The sequence below is a fragment of the Aspergillus puulaauensis genome, chromosome 3 (assembly GCF_016861865.1).
Source record: "Aspergillus puulaauensis MK2 DNA, chromosome 3, nearly complete sequence".
NCBI lineage: Eukaryota > Fungi > Ascomycota > Eurotiomycetes > Eurotiales > Aspergillaceae > Aspergillus > Aspergillus puulaauensis.
In genome coordinates this window covers 661,726-679,616 of record NC_054859.1, presented here as the reverse complement: position 1 = coordinate 679,616, position 17,891 = coordinate 661,726, and the positions used below count along the sequence as shown (strand labels likewise).

Sequence of the window (17,891 nt, the reverse complement as noted above, 5' to 3'; positions counted from 1 at the left end):
TCGACTCGCAATGAACATTCTCGAACATTGCGTGGCCAACCGCGACCATTGAAAACTGCAAGAGTCGACTCGGAATTAACCAGGTGGACACTGGACAGGCTTTTGTGTACTGTAGATAAGATAACATTATGGCACGATCCATGCAGGACGAAAATCATCAGCGAGCGATTGGGTTTGCATTCTGCAGCTGAGGGTCGGGCTCGGGGGCGACTCGGGCGAGCGAGGAGTTAGGTTAACGGGTTTCTTTCTTTATTGTTAGACTAGCATCCACAATGTACTGTACACTGTACTTGCTACTTTGCTACTTAAGCATATGCAATGATTTTTTTTACGCCCACAGTCTTACGGATATTATTCCCCAAATAATGTAAGTTATTCACTGGCAACGCCGTGATTGGACCACGATATCTTCTAGAAATAACACAATGGCATGCAGGCTGCAGCAAACCATGGAACCGGACAGAACCAGAGCCAAAGATGCCACTGCCACTGCCAGACTCGGGAATCAGATCACAATCAATCGGCGGCACTGGCAGCGATCATCCTTCCATTCACGTGGGTGAAGGAGTGGAACGATGCTCCGAGCAGTCGAGCACAGCCATTCCAAGGTCCAACCCAACCAAGGTCCCCTGAGTGAGAGTCCCCGTCCCAGTCCCAGTCCGAGTCCCACGTCTGTCGATCCAAAAAAAGCGCACAAACATGTCTCACCCGTAGCGAATAATCTTTCCATCCTCGGCCGAACTGAGGTATTTCCAGTTTTTCAGATCGGATCGGTGAGAGGTAAACTGAAGAATGAGAATTTGGATCTTTTCACTTGTCCATTCGGCTTTTAATTACCCGTAGTCTATGGTGCACGGAGGACTGAATGAAGACAAGCTTCATGACGTCGATTTTTTCTCTGCGCCCGAGAATGAGATGACTGGGCGATCCGTCGATCTTCCTTTTGCTCCTGCTCCGTTAGTCTTACTGTCTTCGGAAAGAGAGCTGGTTGCCGGTTCCCGAGTCCATAGCCGAGAGTCAAGGAAAATCAGGGTCAAGGTGGTATTCAGAAGGACATTAATATTGTGATCATGTGTTGGATGTTGTGACTTGTGAGTGGTACAGCTCAGCCAGGCAGCTTCAAAATTTGGATGTTTGTTTGTTGGAGGAGTACTTTTGTACAGAGTAGGACAGCCAGCGCATCCATGTACGTATGTCGCTGATGCGGAGGAGAGCGAACACAGGTTGGTTGCCTGGAAATCCTCCGGCGAATTTGCACTCGGTTGTCTCTCGCTGCCACTGCCTGTGCACTGCCATTGTCAGTTGCCACTCCATGTGCGGACGGTCACTGCGTCCGGCATGTACCCCGTACGAAGATCCTCATGGGAGCCTCCGTCCCAGCAGAGTTTGCTCCGGATGCGGACTCGAGCACTGCCATTCTGGCATTCACAAAGGCTCAAGCCAATCGCATGGCGACGAGGAGCACGCACAAACCTCTGAGTCTGGAGACTGGAGACTTGAGTTCAGGCAAGTAAGGTCTTACTTGGAGACTTGGAGAATGGAGACGGAGAAGCCCACAATAATGAGAGCAAGGTGGATGATGAGACGAGGAGAGGGAATGACGGGAGATGGCGCTACGCAGTGGGGGTGTTTGAGAATAAAATCGTCAACTGCCCAAGTGGGCGGCCCTAGGCTGCATGCGGTTAGCCTGGTGGCCGTTCAGTCCTCACGCTTGGGACCGCCACTGCTCTTTTCTTTTTTTATCTGGCAGGGGCAGGAATCCCGATGGCCTGCTGGCGCCTCGCGATGGTGCTTTGAAACTACGGTGTCGGTTTTCACTTTCAGTCAGATTGGGAGCTGGGAGCTGGGACGACGTTCGGTTCCAACACGAGCTGGGCGAGATTATTTGCCAGATGGCCCGCTGGTTCCGCTCTGGTTCCACGCTGCTGCTCGGTATGGGAGCGATGTTTATAACATTCCGGCGTGCGCGCCTGATTGGACGAGCCGCGTCATGCTTCAATGGACGGATCACTGGCTCTGTGTCGGATCGTGAGACACGGCCTTCTCATCAATCTGAAGCAGAATTTGCCCCATGCCAGCCCCCCGTCAAGGTCTCATTGTCGGGGCTGGATGGCAGACAATGCAGCTGCAGGAGCAGGACGGCAGGAGGGACTGGGTGAACAATGCACTCTTACATTCCTTGCCAAAGAGCCAGTAATAGAATGCCCAGGCCAGTAACCGAAAGCTGCACGAACCAGAGATGCTGGTGCTCCGCCAGTGAGACTGGAGACTCGATTGAATCGCACGTCTCCGGCAGTTCCACACCCATCGCTCCCCTTGGTCCTGCTTTCCTTTTTGCTTTTCCTCCTGCTATAATTATTTTGTATCCCCCGATCCGTTTCTTCCATTCATCGGTCGGTGCTGTGCGTTGATCTCCTACACCACCACACCACCACCTACACCATACCACGCCTACACCATCTACATATACACCTACATATACAGTACATACGGTCGTTAGAGAGAATATACAATGATGCTCCCGTCATCCTCGTCCAACTCGTCCCAATCCTCCTTCGACAGCCCCATCAGCCAGTTCCCTCCCCAGCAACATGCCTGGTTCCCGACCATCGTCCCCCGGCGCAGAGAGGTCCCCAAGTATCCTCGCTTCTACTCAACGCCGCTGAACCAAGACCACCCAGACAGCACGCCGCTGCAGATCTACGGCCTCGAGGAGCGCGAGCCCTCCATCGCTGAGCGCCCCCGCCGCTTCGTCCGCTTCTCGCGCGCCCTCGACGACATCAAGGAAGACTTTTCCACGCCCCTGCCCAACCCCCGCAACACCGCCGAGGCCATCCGCGCCCGCCGCCAGTCGACCTTCTCGTCCTTCTTCTTCGAAAACAACTCGAACCCGACGCTGGGCGTGAGCCGGACCTCGACGTTGGCGTCTGCGTCGGCTTCGGCGTTCCACTCTAGCGCCAGTTCCGAGCGCTCGTTCCCGCCGCCGCCGCCGATTCCGGCCGACGATGAGGCCTCGAATAAGCCGCTGCGGAGGCTGAGTCGCCGTCTCTCGTCGCTCAGCTTCTCCCAGCGCAGGGCCAAATACCGAGGCGGGAATGCCAGCATTTCCCAGCCAAACCTGATCGGCTCCAGCAATCTTTGAACTTGGCCGGCCCTCGGCCATCAAGGACAAGAGCCTCCTGGACATGCAGGGGTGCTGACTCCCCTTGCATGACCTTCGGACTCGATCTTGATTCTGGATACCTTCACTCGCGCCAGAACTGACATGTCTCCTGCAAAAACACTCGGAACCAGTCCACCACCACCAACCACCAACTTTCTAATCAGCCACTTAATATCCTGATCCTCCGTTCCTGCGCTACCTTTAATCGCCCTTCCGACTCATCAAAAGCACCCGCTGCATTGCAGCGCCACTTCTCATTGTCGTCTCTCGTCTTTGATCCAGCCTTTTCTTTCCGCTCTGCTTGTTTATCACTATTATTTGCGACAGCATCTTCGGCGTTGGATACTCCTTCCTACTATTTCCCTCCTTTTTACCAAGTACTCGCTGGGTATCGATATATGGGTTGTCTGCCTCTATTACCATCTATTTCGCTCTTCTTGTTATCATTAGCAGCATAATGACTGATCTGATCCTGTACATATCCCCCGATTCGCTCGGGTGGGGTTTTGTGTATACAGCCAGCCGGCTTTGGTGTATTTAATCAACTCGTTGATATAACTGAATATTCTGAATTTCGTCACTGAATTATGATTAAGCGTATGACTCGTCCATTCCCAACCCTGGAGGGGACGAGGGGTAAATCGTAAACTGCATCGCATCAAGGGATAAACTCGTCCAAAGATTCCAAACCGAGATCTCCGACCGTTGAAAATAAAGACCCCATAATTATTGGACCCTTGGATGGCGTCATACATACGCTGCCCTGCGATGTACGGAGTAGATCATCCCCATAAACAAACAAAACTGTAACCAAAGATACCCCTGCTGATCCAGATGTTGGCTGGTTGCCCGACATTCAAGAGTGCAAACCTCGGAAACTTTCTTCCACCCATTGGGGCTGTGGCGCAATTGGTAGCGCGTGAGACTCCAGTTCTCAAGGTTGCCCGATCGAGACGGACCAGCCTCAATCTTCTTTTTTTTGCCCTGATTTCTCTTTGTCTTTCTTTGTTTTATTCTTTTGTTCGTTTTTTTTGTCATGAATTTAGTACTAGTGACAATGCAGAAAATGCATACTGGATCATGACTTTGAATTAACCAGCTGACTTGTTCTTTACTACATCGCCAACAGTTCCAGCTTATCCAGTCTACACAGCCCTGTCCTCCAAGGCATTCTTTCCGGAAATGTTTCCCTTGTCCGGTTCCCCTCATATTCCCCGCATGAAGTATTCCAATCCTCCGCAAACAGCCATCCCCGAGTTCCTCCACGTGAGGCATCCAGGTCAGCTGCCCGCCATATACAACATTCCACATCCGTCAAGCCATATCAGAGATGAGACTTATCTCCACTATCCTGTCCAAGACGCTGCTTCAGGGTATTCACCCGCGATGGGGTAATCCGGTACACGTCCGGCAGCTGCGTTTCTGCCCATGGATGCCCGGCCATGAGCTTGACGAGGCCTGGTGCGGCGGTGAATATGCGTGCCATTCCACTAGTTGTTTTGTTAGATCGAGGTATGGTGATGGCGATGGTGTACTTACTGTCCGTTGTGCCCAGCACAAACCCATTGACCCGGTAGGCCTGGTAATTCTCCTATCCAGGGTACATTGTCGACGCTCTGTCACAATTAACAATACAATTCACCCGAATAATATAAATAGATAAAGAAGGGAAAGGAAGTACGCACCCTGCCAATAATCCCACTCCACCCATCAACCCGAAACTGCGCCTTCCAGCCTACAATCTCCCCCTCAGAAAACTCCCTCACTGCCTCCGTCACAGCCCCAAACACCTCGATCTCATCATCAACCCCCCGCTCCGGATACCCCGGTTCATTCACCCACCGCTCAAACGCCGCTTGGCCGGGGTTGCTTCCGCCAAAGAGCACTGATCCTTCTGTGGACGATCCTTCGTTTGTGCGGCGCGGGTTGATACTGAATAGTCCTCCCTCCGGTAACAGCACGCCGTAGGAATTAGTTAAGCCGGTTGGGTTGGAGTGGTCGAATTCCACCGGCGGCTTTATCCGGTTACACATGTGTGGCGAGGGGTATATGAGCCCGCGCAGGGACGGCTCTAGGGCGGAACTGTAGGCGTTTGTGGCGTGGATGACTTGGCTGCAGTGGATGGCGCCACGGGTGGCTTGGACAACCCATTTCCATTTCCCCTGGGACTGGGACTGCGACTCGAGTTGGGCTGGATCTGAAGTTCCGGCGACGTTGGTTGCTTTGGTGCGTGTTTGCAGGTTGACGCCTTTTGCTAGGTTCTCGCGCATTATGTGCGCTGTTAGTTTCCACGGGTACAGGGTTGATGCGGACCAGGCGTAGCAGGCTTGTGCGGATTTGATGTGTGATATCTACTACTCTATCAGTGCATCTTATAGAGGGGGGGGGGGAGAGAGAAGGTGTCTACCTTTCGTGCTTCCACAGGATCATGCGTGACCTTGATATGGTCAATCTTCCCCCCGGCAGCCTTGAACCGGTCAAAGTTTGTCTTTGCAGCGTCTGCGACTTCAGGTGTTACGGGGACGTCGAGCGTATCGCCGACCCAGAGATCACAGTCGATGTTGTTTTGTTTTATATACTCCACGAGTGCAGACCAGGTCGCCTGTTCATTTTCGAGGATCTACAAACATATTAGTTTAAGTATAAGAAGGGTTATAAGAAGAGTCACTTTGAGAGCCTGCTCCGTCCCAAACGCCGCTTCGTACGCACTGAACCCGCGCCATTGGTCGGGCTTGCAGTGTCCTGCGTTTCGACCTGTGGCGCCAGAGCAGAATTCCCGCGCTTCGAGGACGATGATGCTCTTGTTGGGGAAGGTTTTGAGACAGTGGTTGGCGATTAGTGTTCCCGACAACTGTGGCCGTTAGCTTTAGCTATTAAGCCGAGAAAAAGGGAAACGGGAGGGTATACGCCAGAGCCGATTATGACTATATCTGCTGCTGAAGGTAACTCGGGTGTCGTGCGGTGGTTTAGAAGGGGATCGCCCTGGACGCCTTGGAGCCAGTAGGATAGTGAATACGGGCCTTCTTTTGGGAAGCCATAGCGTGTTGGTTTGACACCTGGTACTGCTGGCTTTTGCGACATGGTTGTTGGAGAAGTGAAGGAGTTGTGATGTTGGGGCTTTTATAAATTGGAGATGGACCCCCACCCGCACTAGAGCACGCCATTATTCCATCCACTTTGAATGTTCTTGCAGTGTCTTGTTTCGAATGGCTCTTCGTATACTTCCTGTCATGGTCGGAAGTTGCCGAAAATAAGGAGTATACGAGAACGTTATATATTATTGTCCCTTCACTCAAGATTATTGTAATCTCACCATTGTTTGACTGTATATTAATTATGGTGTATTTAGCTTGAATATTGAGTTATTAAGTTATTGAGTTTCAGTATACTTTCATTGACTCACTGTTTGATGGCACAACCACCATTCCACCTGATATTTAAACCCTATTCAACTATAAATACCTGCCCTCGCCTCAGACTTTCCAACCAACAACCATGACCCTTCACAACCCCGCCATGTCCTTGCCCATACCCACCGCGACAGAGATAGCATACGCCTCTGGAGAATCCGCATCTTCTCGAACCCGGCGACTGCATGGCTCCTCAACCGACCACCCATCATCCACACCAGACGGCTTCATCGAAGGCGATCTCAGGGCAGGAGGCCCTGATTTACGCGAGCCTCCCTGCAACTCAAACCATCGAATACCGCCGGACCACCCGTACCACGAACAGCTGACCGGCGATGGAGCTGACCGGCGATGGAGCGTACCAACTGATCAAGCAGGCATACGGGATCTGCAAAGAGGAAGGGCTTGAATACTCGGGGGTATACTTCTGCTTTAGGCAGTCGGTTTATGATACCCAGGATGATGAGCATGGCCGTGACCCGGCCATGACACTGCTGGCCTATATCCGTCGCGGGACTGGAACTTACAGAGGGTGGGTGGGTGTTGCTAGGAAGTTACACGATCTTCTTCTTGGAGAGGGGGTGTATGGGGTTTCTGTAGAAATCGCTGACCCCCGATTTGAGGACAATCTGAGTCTTTATGCGTGCTATCCTACTGATATTATCTGCCCGGTATGGAGGGATCTAGTTCCAGAAATCATTGCACAGGTTGATACGACCGGGGTTAATACGATTGGGTGCTTCCGCATTGGACTCAACGACACTGGCCGGTCAGACTGTGCGCCGACGGTATTGCTGGGGGTTGATTACCGAGTACAAAGGGACTGGAAGAGCGTGAGAGAGACAGTCGTCCATGTCCTGGACCGATATAACCTCAGCTCTGTGGCGGTTCTTATCCGGAAAGACAGTGGGAAGCCCTCCCTCTCGGCAGCAGGGTTCCGGAACCTCGAACGGACATCGCTTGGACCGGCCGCGTGCCGTCCGGACCCATCTTTGGGATCTAGTTTGAGTGCTCATGGCGTGGATACGCAAGATGCGATGGGGATGTTCACCCTGGGAGGCTGGGTCGAGCTCAGAAACCCGGAGACTGGGGAGTGGGTTCCTCTTGCGCTGACTTGTTCGCACTGCTGTTTTCCGAGAGAAGAGGGTCTGTCTGCTGCAGATCGAGAAGGTGAGCCACTACAGTATCTTCGGTTCCATAAAGTAACTCTGTTTAGTGCTTCGGACGTGGAAGCAAGAAGGAGTCCGCACTGGCGATCCGAATGCAGCTCGTCTGCTCTCTATGGATGCCCCATGCTATCGCGATATCACGGCAGGGGTTGACGCGAAGGAGTCGACAATGGCTAGAAGCAAGGCCGACAAAGTCTACCAAAGAGTTGAGGCGGCCAGGGCGCAAGGCGAGTTTGTTTTGCCCGGTGACAAAGCAAAGTGGAAGACGGCTTCGCGGATTCTCGAGGCGTTGGAGAAAGATCGGGATTCGATGAAGTCGTTTGTCCAAAACGGCCAGCATGTCCTTGGAAACGTGTTTGCCGCCTCGGGAATCCGCGAAGCCCGCTCGACTGACGATGCGAACAAGTTGTCTGTGCGCGACTGGGCTTTGGTACAGCCAAAGAGTGGCCGCTCAGCCGGGGATAATGCTGTAAGTGATCCATTCCGCCCATGCGGCTTCATTTGTGTCTAATGAAGGTTTTAGATCCGACCCTTGCTGAGTGATATTCCTCTTATACAACATCTCGGTGAATTCCAAACTGAACTCCCCCGAAAGGACGAAGAAAGTGCACAAGATAGGCCGGGTATCAGGCCTCACGCATGGCTGGTACAGCGCCCTCCAATCGTGTGTTCTCGAAAACGAAACGAAGGACGGCCATACGGTTGCGCGTAAGACCTGGGAGCACGTAGTAGCAAAGCCGTCCGGGGTCTTTCTCAAACTTGGCGACTCGGGATCGCTCCTTTTCAATGATAGCGGTGATGTTTTGGGGATCTTATTTGGTGCCTCAGAGAGGGGGGACATTGCCTACTTTACTGCCACGCGCGACCTGCTCCAGGATATCAGGAGCATTACAGGTGTCCTCGAAATCCGCATGAAGCAGGAATAGTTACAAGAAGGGCAGGGTGAAGATTTTCTGGCGCAACCGGAGCCGGAAACTGCATATCTACCTAGCACTGGGAAGTCTCCTTGTTTTTTTTGATAATTGCTCTCTAGTTTGAATCAAGCTGTTTTACCCGGGCGAAACTCCTTTGTAATGCACGTCCCACTGGTAATCACAAGTTTGGTAGGGTATTTGAAATTCAGGATGACGATTATCCCATTCGCAGCAAGCTCATGCATGCCGGCTATTTCGGATATGTGATATGAAGCTATAGCCGTGCACAGCCGAGCTCCTCCATCTGCGTAAACCATCCAAGCCCAAGCTATAACAAAGCAAGCTGAAGCACAGCTGAAATATAAACCCTACATTGCCAGTCTAGTTCAGAAACCAACCACCACCACCATCACCACCACAATGGCGCCAACAGCAACCCCAACCCACCAAGAACCCCTCAAAGATAACAGCATCTTCCACAAACAAGGCGCTGACCCTGCAAACCTCGCTGTCGGGGGAGCCAGCGGACGAAACACCGTCCCACGCATCGCGCAGTTTGCATCCAAGGAAGACGAACAGCGATACCACAAGGAACACCTCGCTGCGGCGTTCCGCGTCTTCGCTGCAAATGGCTTTGATGAGGGGGTAAGCGGGCATATGTCTTTGCGAGACCCTATAAACCCACGGACTTTCTGGATCAACCCGTACGTCATACCCTTTTTACACCACCGGTTTTGGATGGTATATAGACACGCAGTAGACTAACGGCAAAAAAAGATACACAATGCACTTCGCCGACATAACAGTCTCAGACCTCGTCCTCGTCACCGAAGACGCAACAGTCCTGCAGGGAACGCACTCCGTCAACGCCGCCGGCTTCGCCATCCACTCCGAGATCCACCAAGCGCACCCCTGGATCAACGCCGTGTGCCACGCGCACTCCACTGCGGGAAAGGCGTACAGCGCGTTTGGGAGACCCCTCCCGCCGCTGATGCAGGACGCGCTGAAGTTCTACGGGGCCAAGCAGAGTATCCTACGTGAGTATGGGGGTCCTGTACTGTCGACGGATGAGGGGAAGGCGATTGCCGGGGTGATTACGGCTGATACGAACGTGGTTATTTTGAAGAATCATGGGTTGCTTTCTGTGGGGACGACCATTGATGAGGCGGCTTATTGGTTTTGTGCGTTTGATCGGTGTTGTCAGGCGCAGCTGATGATTGACGCGGTGGGGAATGAGAGGCCTGAAGAGGTTGAGGAGGAGATTGCGAGGGAGTCGGTGAGGGTTCTTGGGCAGAGGCAGAGGGGCTGGTTGCATTTTCAGCCTTATTATAACAATATGGTCAAGAAGACTGGCGGCGAGTTCTTGCTGTAGTCTGCGACAGGCAGATGGGGATGGTTATACAGCAGGTTCAATGTTGTCTATGTAGCAGCCAATTCTACACAGATAACAGCTTTTATTGAACACAGTCAGACAGTTCAACATTTTAACTCAAGTTATTTGCTTATAATACTTTTGTTGGTTGTGGTCATAGCTTTTAATGCAGGGTTAATGAGCGGTACTACGACTAATGATTAAATATGAAGTGGCATACTCCTCGTTGAATAGATATCTCATAATTATTACTGCCTACTCTTTCTGACTAATTGTTTGAAGATGACCATAGATCCGCAACTCAGAGCGTATATCTAAACGACACAGCCCTATCCCCCATCCCTCCAGCATCCACATCCAACCGAACCCCATTCTCCTCCATAAACCTCTCTCTCCTCCTATTAATAACCGTATACAAAACCTCAAGACAAACAACCGAAGCCAGCCCTAACGCAACCATCGCAATCGTCGTCCCAAACCCCGTCGCGTACGCTGGCTTTTCCTTATCCAGAAAAATATACGACGCAAAGATGCCCCCGATATTGGTTAATGAGGTCGCGTATGCAATTCCAATTGCACGCTTCGCTGGTCCCGCTAGGTTATTGCTGATCCAGGAACTGGCACCGGGGTTTATGGGGTAGCATCCGATGTTGGCGAGGATTATGGCGAAGAAGCAGGGGCCGATGTTGGTGGAGATTTTGGGGGCCAGCGGGGTGAGGATTGCGTAGGCGGTTATTAGAATGAGCTGTAGCAGTTATTATACAGATCCAAGTGTCTCAATGATATGGAATACCTGTGGTCCAGCAAGGAAGTAGGCGCGTCGTTTGAAATGGTCAGCGAAGCGGCCGAAGACAAATGCGCTGACAGCACCGGCCATATAAGGAGGAATAGTCCTGGGCCGATTAGTGCCATTTGATAAGCCAGACCGGAATACGCACAGCAACTGGGCAGTACTCGCAGTGAATCCCATATTCTTGATAATCTGCGGCATCATGAACTTCAAGCCATAAGTCGGCACCGTGTTCGACCAGTACACAAGAACCATAAGATAAATCTGCCAGTCAGTAACGACGGACCAGACAACGGCAAGTGACATATTATTGCCTGCATCCTGCGCTTCCTGTCCCCCGTCTTGCAGACTCAGTCTGGCCAGAAGGTACTCAGCTTCCGCCTCGTCCATCCACCGCGGCTTGCTCTTGGGCGAGTCTGGGAGGATAAACGGCACAGCAGCGCCCAAGACAACCGTTAAAAGGCCCTCCATAATAAATATCCACCTCCATCCCTCCATATTCCCAACCCCATCCATCTTCGCGAAGCCGTAAGCCAGTATCCCCGAGAACGCACCGGCTAGGGCAGACCCGATGTAGAAGATGGAGAATCGCGTACCGAGCTCGAACTTGGAGTACCATTTGTTCATGATTAGTATGGCGCCTGGGAAGAGGCCGGCTTCGAATACGCCCATTAGAAGTCGGACGACTAGGATTGTGCTGTAGTTGTTTGCGATGCCGTGCTGTATGTCAGACTGTCAGACTGGTTTGTTGGGCAAATCAAGGCAGACGGACCAAGGTCATCATGGCACCCCATAAGAATGTGATTATCCCGATCCACAGGGACGGTCTGTTGGTGAAGAACCGTTCAAGGATGTAGTTGCTGGGGACCTCTGCTTGCTCATTAGCATCGTATCACAATGAAGGACCTCGGATATTGCCTACCGAAGACAATGAATGTCACGAAGAAGACAGATAGAACTACGTTATATTGATTGCCCGTTAGGTGTAAGTCCTCACTCATGCCCTAAAGCCGGAAACTTAATACAATGCCAATATTGAAGAGGTGGATTGTTTCTCACCTCGATATTCGCGTTTCCGATATTGGCACGGTCGATGTATGACATTACTAGACAGATCATAAGTGCATATCCAAGAGATGCAGTTGCAATGACGCACGGTAGATCAGAATAAAAGGGGGCAAGAGTCTGAAGTCAACTTTCCGCATAAGCTTTCCAGCTTTCTCTGATGGAAAGTCGGCTACGATCTCCTGCTCTCGTGAAGTGGACGTAGCTTTTTCATGTTCTTCATGCCTTACGGAGGGCTTCTCTTCCACACCAGAGATCGATCCTTTATCTGTCATGGTGCGAGTCTGTTGAAAGCTGTCCCTTGCTGAATATAGAGGGCGAGTATGCGCTGTATAAAGAGAGAAGGAGCATACTGGATCACAGCCTTTTATAAGGAAACCCTCATAGACCATTCAGATATGCTGGATTGCTAATGCACTACCTACCCCATAGCTATGCCAAGTATGTACCCCGGACGATCACATTCTGGGGAGTGCTTGACGATGGATACACCGGCTATGACAAGATGCGGAAATCATAGTACACGAGACCACATAATCCCACAATGGCTATTATCGGGCTATCTACAGTGTATGTACAGCCACTGTTATCCATACTGCCAAGGACGACGAGTTCTGTGTATAGGCGGTTCTTTCCGTGGTATAGTGCCAGAGTTTGTTGGAAATACATTTAATAGTAACTACTGATCAACCACAAACCCATCTCGATGTGGCCGCATCTTAATCGGCTGAACCAAAGCTGGGCGAATCTCCTGCGCATTGTTCACCAAATTCACACCCAGCCCTGGGCCAGAGGGGATATCAACAAATCCATCCTTCGGTAGAGGAACGTAGTCCACGATATCACTGCCGAGATGCGTCGCCGTAGTCTCAAACACGCCCGCCTCAAACCCAGTCGAATATTCCTGGATAGCAAAGTTCGGAATCGCAGCAGCGACCTGCAAGCATGCCGCGAGACCAATCGGCGACAGAGGGTTATGAGGCACGACCTGGACATGATGTGCTTCAGCCATGGCAGCGACTTTCCTTGCGCCAGTGATTCCTCCACAGACGGCGACATCAACGCGCGCATACTCCAGGGCGTTCCGAGATAGCAGGGCCTGGAACTCGTAGATAGTCGAGAACCGCTCTCCTGTTCCAATAGGGACGGCAATGCGGTCTGCCACGCGCGCCATGGCATCTGCATTCTCGGGCCTAATGGGATCCTCCACGAGCATGGGGCATGTATCTTTGATTCCATTGCAGAAGGTTATCGCCTCTGCAGGCGTTAACCGGCGATGAAGCTCAACGAGCAGATCGACCTTGTCACCCACGACCGCGCGCATCTTCTTGACGTTCTCAATCGCGTCTTCCATCTTCTTGATGTGCGTTTTGAAATAGACCTTGTCGACCCCCTCGTCGAGAAACGGATTAATGTGCCCAAAGGCTGTAAACCCCATGTCCATCTTCCGTCTACACTCCTCGAGTACCTTCTCAATCGTCGAATCGTAGATATGACCATAAACCCGCGCTTTAGTCCGACATGCTCCGCCGAGGAGTTCATAGATAGGGACCCCCAACGCCTTGCCCTTGATATCCCACAGCGCGATATCAATTGCTGAAATCCCCGCATTAATCGCCATCCCCTGGAAGTAGCTGAAGCGGTGCATCACGTTCCAGTGGTGCTCGATATCGAATGCCCGCTTGCCAACGAGGTACTCTGCGAACCGCGCGATAACTGTTGCGGCGGCCTCGATGTGGCCCCAGATTCCGGCTTCGCCGTAGCCTGTAATTCCGGACTCGGTTTCTATGCGCACGAACATGAATTGGCCGATGTGGAGGGGCGAGACGGTGCGGATGATCTCTGGCTTCATTTTGGTTCCGAGGGCTGGGTTCGTTGTGGTTTGTTATGTAGGTTGTGCTGGTATGAGCATCTACCTTTTAGCTCGCCTTGAGGGCATTTAATATATGTTAATGGAAAGCTACAGAGACCGATGTCGGCTGGTGTAGAGCTATTCCAAGGCAGTCCCGGAAAGCCCGGGTACTTCGGATATACGAATGATTTTTAGGGCTTACAGGGATGGTATTTAGCTACCTAAAGGCGATAAGGATAGCAGTCGGTGTTTACAGTGGCTGTGGGCTTTCTTCTAGATCTCAGTTGGTACGCTTTCGAGGCAAGAAGTAGCTAAAGAAACTATGTTCTGGTTCGCAGTGTAAATAAACATTCTTACAAATTAATAACTAAAAGAATATATCTGAAACTATAACAAAGATTAATCTGTCCTCGGAATCTCACCATCAACGTGGAAAGGCAACTCCCCATTCGAAGCCCTAACAACATCCTCGAAACTACAAATCATTAGCACTCCCCAAAAGGTATCGTCGACAGAAACCCACCAAGACTGAAACATCACATATTCCATCTCATCCGTATAAACCCGGCGGGTATACTCCGCCTCCTCATGGCTAACCTTGATAGTCTGCGTTCCTCGCCCAGCGGCAGCAGCATCAGCAGCTAGCTGGGCCTGGATACACCGATCCATCGCACCAAACAAGAATGCTGCCCCATCGACGGTCTTTGCAACGGTCAAAATGCCGTGGTTCTGTAAGATGACTGCTTTGTTATTACCCAGAGCTTCAGCGATGCGTCGACCTTCTTCATGTGCGAAGACGATTCCACCGAAGCTCTCGTAGATTGCGTGGTCGTTGTAGAATCTACCAAGATAATCAGCCTAATTATGAGTCTACATATAATACGAAAGGGTGCAATACATACCGACAAGCATCTTGGTTAATCGGCTCAAGTTTGCAGCCCAGGGCCGAGAAGGCCTTGGTTGGGACAGAATGGCAGTGCACAGCTGCAAGCACATCCGGCCGAGCTTTATGCACTGCAGCATGAATTGCAAATCCAGCTGGGTTTACAGCGTGTAGGTTCCCCGGACGGACAACCGCTCCATCCTCGTTGACGAGACACAGATCGTCTGGCTTGATGTGGGAGAAGGATTTTGCGTGCGGGTTGATCCAGAAATGATCAGGGAGAATGGGATCACGGACTGTGACATGGCCGCCGGCGCTGCGCGAGTTAGCAATCTTCCATCGCGTTGAAATCTAGCTAGACGGTTACCCTTCATTATTGTAGCCATTGTGGCCGAGCCATCGAAGTGCCGCGGCGTGGTGGAGTTTGATAAAGGCGCGTTCGTCCTCCTTGGAGTCGAACTTGGGAATGCGCACGCGGTCAACGGGCTCGATCTGCTTTCCTGAGAGTGGATGGCCGCCGTAGGTGAACTTCTCCAGCGGACGGTCAGTCCCAAGGATCTTGACTAGTTTTGCTCGCTCGTCGCCGGTGAGGGAGGCGTCGTAGTTGATGTTCTCGGTGGTTGTGGTAGATGGTGCCATGTTGGAGTATGGCTTCTAGCTCTGTATTCTCAAGAAGACTGATATGCGTTAAGCTATTTCAATCATATCAGAGATACTTGGTCCGATAGTCGGACCTCCTCCGGCTACTTCTCCACGATAGCCCTATATGTCCGGCTACAACCCGGCTATGGCATTCAACCCCGCTCCCGGCAATATTGCCCATTGTCTCCCATAGCTTACATCTAACGGCTATTTTCGACAGTGCAAAATGGAGTGGCCTGAGCTGAATGCATCTCCAGCTTCTGGGAGCAATCGTATGACTGCCCCAAGCCCTAGGACTTCCGGCAATGGCGAAAGGAAGCGGGTTGGACGCGCATGCGATAGTTGCAAACTGTACGGCTCCATCTTCTTTTCTGGATAGATACTAACTCCACCAGGAAGAAAATAAAATGCACTGGCACCAAGCCCTGCGTTCCTTGTATCGAGGACGGCAGCGGCACGTCCTGTTCCTTCAATGCCCCCTACGCAAGGGGACGCCGGAGGACGACCGTACACCATAACACCGCCAGTTCCTCAAGTAATTCTGCAAGTACAGTTCCAGCCCAGGTAGAGCCAGAAAAGCCAGCAGAATCAGCACTGGCATCACCCGAGCCCACAGAAAGCGACCGACAGGGCCACTTTGTCGGCTCCTCATCTGGCCTGGCATTCCTGCTTCGTCTGCAGAGGCTTCTGCGTGAAACTGGGAATGCGCAAAGCTACCCAACTTCTATCTTTACGCTGGGCGATGCGACGCTCCCGGACTTTGATGAGCTTACCTTTACTTTGCCGTCTTATGCGGATGCAAAGGCGCTGGTGGAGACTTACTTTGAGCTTGCGTCGCCGAATTACCGGTATCTCCACCGCGGGACTGTGGAAAGATGGCTCGATGACTTGTATGCAGGGCAGAGATTGAGCCATAGCTGCCAGGCAGCTGTCCTGTCCCTTTTTGCCCTGGCTACTACCTATACAGGCTCGAGTTCTGGCGGCACTTCGCCAGGGACCGACGTCAACTCAGGGTTTGTTAGACACCATCTCCCATAGAGAGCGAGCTGATGTTATTTGGTAGCATCCTGTACTTCCAGGCAGCAGAACGGCACTTGAACCGCGAATGCGAGCCAGCCAGCCTGACAATGGCCCAGGCTTTGCTCAATTCATGTTTCTATACCCTGACCTGCTCCCGGTTGAACCACTGCTGGAGTTTATTTGGCACGACTGCTCGGCTGATCCTGGCTCTTGGACTGCATCGAAGGAATGTTGGCTCTGCTGCAGCCCATCGTGCATCGCCAAATCTGGTAGAGCTCGAATGCCGAAAGCGACTCTTCTGGTCTGCGTATAATCTGGATAAATACCTGAGTGCTATTTTCGGCAGACCTGCCATGCTCCATGATGAAGATACTGACCAGGTATGTTGTCCTTGTACACTCAGTTAACAACTAACCAAGTCTCCAGGATATTCCACTTTTGGTAGACGACCACAATCTCAAAGAAGACCAGATAGAGACAGCACCCCAGAGCGGATGCTCCACGATGATGGGGCTCATCATGCATGTCAAGTATGTGCGATCCCTACTTTGAAGGCAGAAAATGAATTGATCGACCAGACTCACGAGGATTCTCAACAAAACCCTCCGCACACTATACGGCATCAGACCAGTCCGAACAAGCGAACGGCAGAAATCAATCCGTACTCTCAGCGAGGAACTACAAACATGGAAGCAAGAACTGCCTGCATATCTAGATCCAGAACTCGTCGACCCCAGTGTCCTGGGCCCGCTTTTCCAGCGCCAAAACAACCTACTCAGTCTAGCTTATGCCCATGCTACGATCCTGATCTACCGTCCGAATCTTTTCCATGAGTTCTGTGGACATAGCCGAGAGCAACTGAGCCAGGAAATACTAGACAATGTACGGTCCTGCGTCGATGCAGCGATGCTGATTGTCAGTGTTGTCGAGCGAATGGTCAACGCCGGCCAATTCTACGACGGGTCTTGGGTACCATCTATCCCTCCCTCTGTTTGCATGGCTGAGGCCCTAATGAATATGGTTTAGGTCTCCAGATATCAAGCCTTCTGCGCCGTCGTAGTCCTCTACACATACACCACCAAACCCCCAACCACAGCCTCCGAGTCCCAGCAATGGTTAAGATATTTCACCGCCGCCGAACAATGCCAGCACTGCATCGGCACAGCCGCATCGCCAGACTCCCTCTCCTACCGATACCACCTCGTCATGGAAGAGTACCGAGTAGAAGTAATCCGCCAAGTACGTAGCTACGCGCGCACACCACCAGAGATAGCCCTGGCGCTGGAAGACCGCTTGAGCCATACTCTCCTGCAGACGCCCGAGTCGGTGGATACGTCCCTGTGGTTGGATGGTGGCGGGCTTGATACAGCTGCGGTGATGGAGCGGGAGGCGGACATTGCGAATGCGTTTATGGATCTGCCGAATTGGGATCAGTTACTTGCGCTTTGTATGTTTTCTGTCTATCGTGATTTGCTGGTTTAGTGGTGGATTTGCTAACTTGTAGTAGAGCTTGAAACTCATAGGTTTTTTATAGGCCATATGCTATCCAAATCAAACAATGGCTTATAGAATTCAAGTAAATTAAAGACGTAAATTAAACCAGGAGATAAA

At 51.7% G+C, this 17,891-nt stretch overlaps 8 protein-coding genes and 1 non-coding gene across 9 annotated transcripts; 5 read left to right on the top strand and 4 right to left on the bottom strand.

Annotated features, from left to right (window-relative positions):
- Positions 1-2,512: 2,512 nt before the first annotated feature.
- Positions 2,513-3,142, top strand: APUU_30292A (uncharacterized protein; the record flags this gene model as incomplete). Its single annotated transcript, XM_041701368.1, has 1 exon — positions 2,513-3,142. One exon carries the CDS (start codon positions 2,513-2,515, stop codon positions 3,140-3,142), a length of 630 nt encoding a protein of 209 aa, XP_041554261.1.
- A 915-nt stretch (positions 3,143-4,057) lies between these two features.
- Positions 4,058-4,130, top strand: APUU_t30006A. Its single transcript has one exon. It is a non-coding gene; the product is annotated as a tRNA-Trp (tRNA).
- Positions 4,131-4,487: 357 nt separating this feature from the next.
- Positions 4,488-6,244, bottom strand: APUU_30291S (NAD(P)/FAD-dependent oxidoreductase; the record flags this gene model as incomplete). The annotated part of the gene is made up of 6 exons (XM_041701367.1): positions 4,488-4,653; positions 4,703-4,779; positions 4,849-5,514; positions 5,571-5,783; positions 5,832-6,014; positions 6,071-6,244. The coding sequence occupies 6 exons, from the start codon at positions 6,242-6,244 to the stop codon at positions 4,488-4,490; spliced, it is 1,479 nt and encodes a 492-aa protein (XP_041554260.1).
- Positions 6,245-6,908: 664 nt separating this feature from the next.
- Positions 6,909-8,668, top strand: APUU_30290A (uncharacterized protein; the record flags this gene model as incomplete). Its single annotated transcript, XM_041701366.1, has 4 exons — positions 6,909-7,743; positions 7,790-8,215; positions 8,266-8,281; positions 8,338-8,668. The coding sequence occupies 4 exons, from the start codon at positions 6,909-6,911 to the stop codon at positions 8,666-8,668; spliced, it is 1,608 nt and encodes a 535-aa protein (XP_041554259.1).
- Positions 8,669-9,076: 408 nt separating this feature from the next.
- APUU_30289A (uncharacterized protein) lies at positions 9,077-10,028 on the top strand (the record flags this gene model as incomplete). The annotated part of the gene is made up of 2 exons (XM_041701365.1): positions 9,077-9,360; positions 9,434-10,028. 2 exons carry the CDS (start codon positions 9,077-9,079, stop codon positions 10,026-10,028), a joined length of 879 nt encoding a protein of 292 aa, XP_041554258.1.
- A 301-nt stretch (positions 10,029-10,329) lies between these two features.
- APUU_30288S (uncharacterized protein) lies at positions 10,330-12,158 on the bottom strand (the record flags this gene model as incomplete). The annotated part of the gene is made up of 7 exons (XM_041701364.1): positions 10,330-10,773; positions 10,822-10,921; positions 10,967-11,538; positions 11,591-11,691; positions 11,741-11,822; positions 11,878-11,924; positions 11,975-12,158. The coding sequence occupies 7 exons, from the start codon at positions 12,156-12,158 to the stop codon at positions 10,330-10,332; spliced, it is 1,530 nt and encodes a 509-aa protein (XP_041554257.1).
- Positions 12,159-12,562: 404 nt separating this feature from the next.
- Positions 12,563-13,735, bottom strand: APUU_30287S (mandelate racemase/muconate lactonizing enzyme family protein; the record flags this gene model as incomplete). The annotated part of the gene is made up of 1 exon (XM_041701363.1): positions 12,563-13,735. The coding sequence occupies one exon, from the start codon at positions 13,733-13,735 to the stop codon at positions 12,563-12,565; it is 1,173 nt and encodes a 390-aa protein (XP_041554256.1).
- A 399-nt stretch (positions 13,736-14,134) lies between these two features.
- Positions 14,135-15,257, bottom strand: APUU_30286S (uncharacterized protein; the record flags this gene model as incomplete). Its single annotated transcript, XM_041701361.1, has 4 exons — positions 14,135-14,210; positions 14,259-14,576; positions 14,638-14,934; positions 14,986-15,257. The coding sequence occupies 4 exons, from the start codon at positions 15,255-15,257 to the stop codon at positions 14,135-14,137; spliced, it is 963 nt and encodes a 320-aa protein (XP_041554255.1).
- A 229-nt stretch (positions 15,258-15,486) lies between these two features.
- On the top strand, positions 15,487-17,849 carry APUU_30285A (uncharacterized protein; the record flags this gene model as incomplete). Its single annotated transcript, XM_041701360.1, has 7 exons — positions 15,487-15,611; positions 15,656-16,273; positions 16,324-16,660; positions 16,707-16,810; positions 16,859-17,249; positions 17,307-17,727; positions 17,785-17,849. 7 exons carry the CDS (start codon positions 15,487-15,489, stop codon positions 17,847-17,849), a joined length of 2,061 nt encoding a protein of 686 aa, XP_041554254.1.
- Positions 17,850-17,891: the final 42 nt, after the last annotated feature.